The following is a 566-nucleotide window of genomic DNA, read 5'->3' as shown; positions in this document are numbered from 1 at the left end:
CAAATTTTTAACATTTCAGCCGAACTGTTAGGCTTTTTCGTTAACGTTAGGCTCTAAGATGCAGCATTAACAGGATCGAATATCGAATGCAACCTGTGATGGTCTACATATCAAAATTTGGCCTCGATAGAGTAAAAGCCATTCCATCTTCTGAGATAGTGTGGCAAGTGAATCAGCACACTGTTCATGGTGTTCATCCTTTGTAGTGAAATGAGACGATCTTGTCATAAAATATTTTGCGTGAGTGGGATTTCATGATATGTATTACTAACACTTTTAGAATCATTTCTTATTTATCTTATAAGCTTATTATCTTAACTGCTAATCTTGATGTTCAACGAGCTCATTCCGAATAACTCCTGACAGAAACAAAGCTCATGTGTTGCTGGGGATATTGCATCGACCTTCTGCTGGAACTGTCAAGAATCAACAACTTTTCGTATACTCTCGAGCTCTCACCAGACGGCCAGTACGGCGAATACGACTATAACGATGAGGGTAAGACGTCAAAGGAATGCGAGTGGGCTGTCGTCTTTCGCAGCTGAGTAGCTTATTTCTAAGTACTT

General features: G+C 39.8%; 1 protein-coding gene across 1 annotated transcript in view; it reads left to right on the top strand.

Moving 5' to 3' along the window:
• LOC119591961 (glutamate [NMDA] receptor subunit 1-like) overlaps positions 1-566 on the top strand; it is a gene marked incomplete at its 3' end in the record, with an annotated part of 29363 nt that overhangs the window by 24631 nt on the left and 4166 nt on the right. Inside the window, 1 exon segment of the mRNA XM_037940715.1 lies at positions 367-498. Within this exon segment, the coding sequence (XP_037796643.1) occupies positions 367-498 (132 nt within the window).

Source organism: Penaeus monodon, chromosome 29 (assembly GCF_015228065.2).
Source record: "Penaeus monodon isolate SGIC_2016 chromosome 29, NSTDA_Pmon_1, whole genome shotgun sequence".
Taxonomy (NCBI): Eukaryota; Metazoa; Arthropoda; class Malacostraca; order Decapoda; family Penaeidae; genus Penaeus; species Penaeus monodon.
Note: the sequence above shows the minus strand (reverse complement) of the source record. Positions and strands in the feature narration are given on the sequence as shown.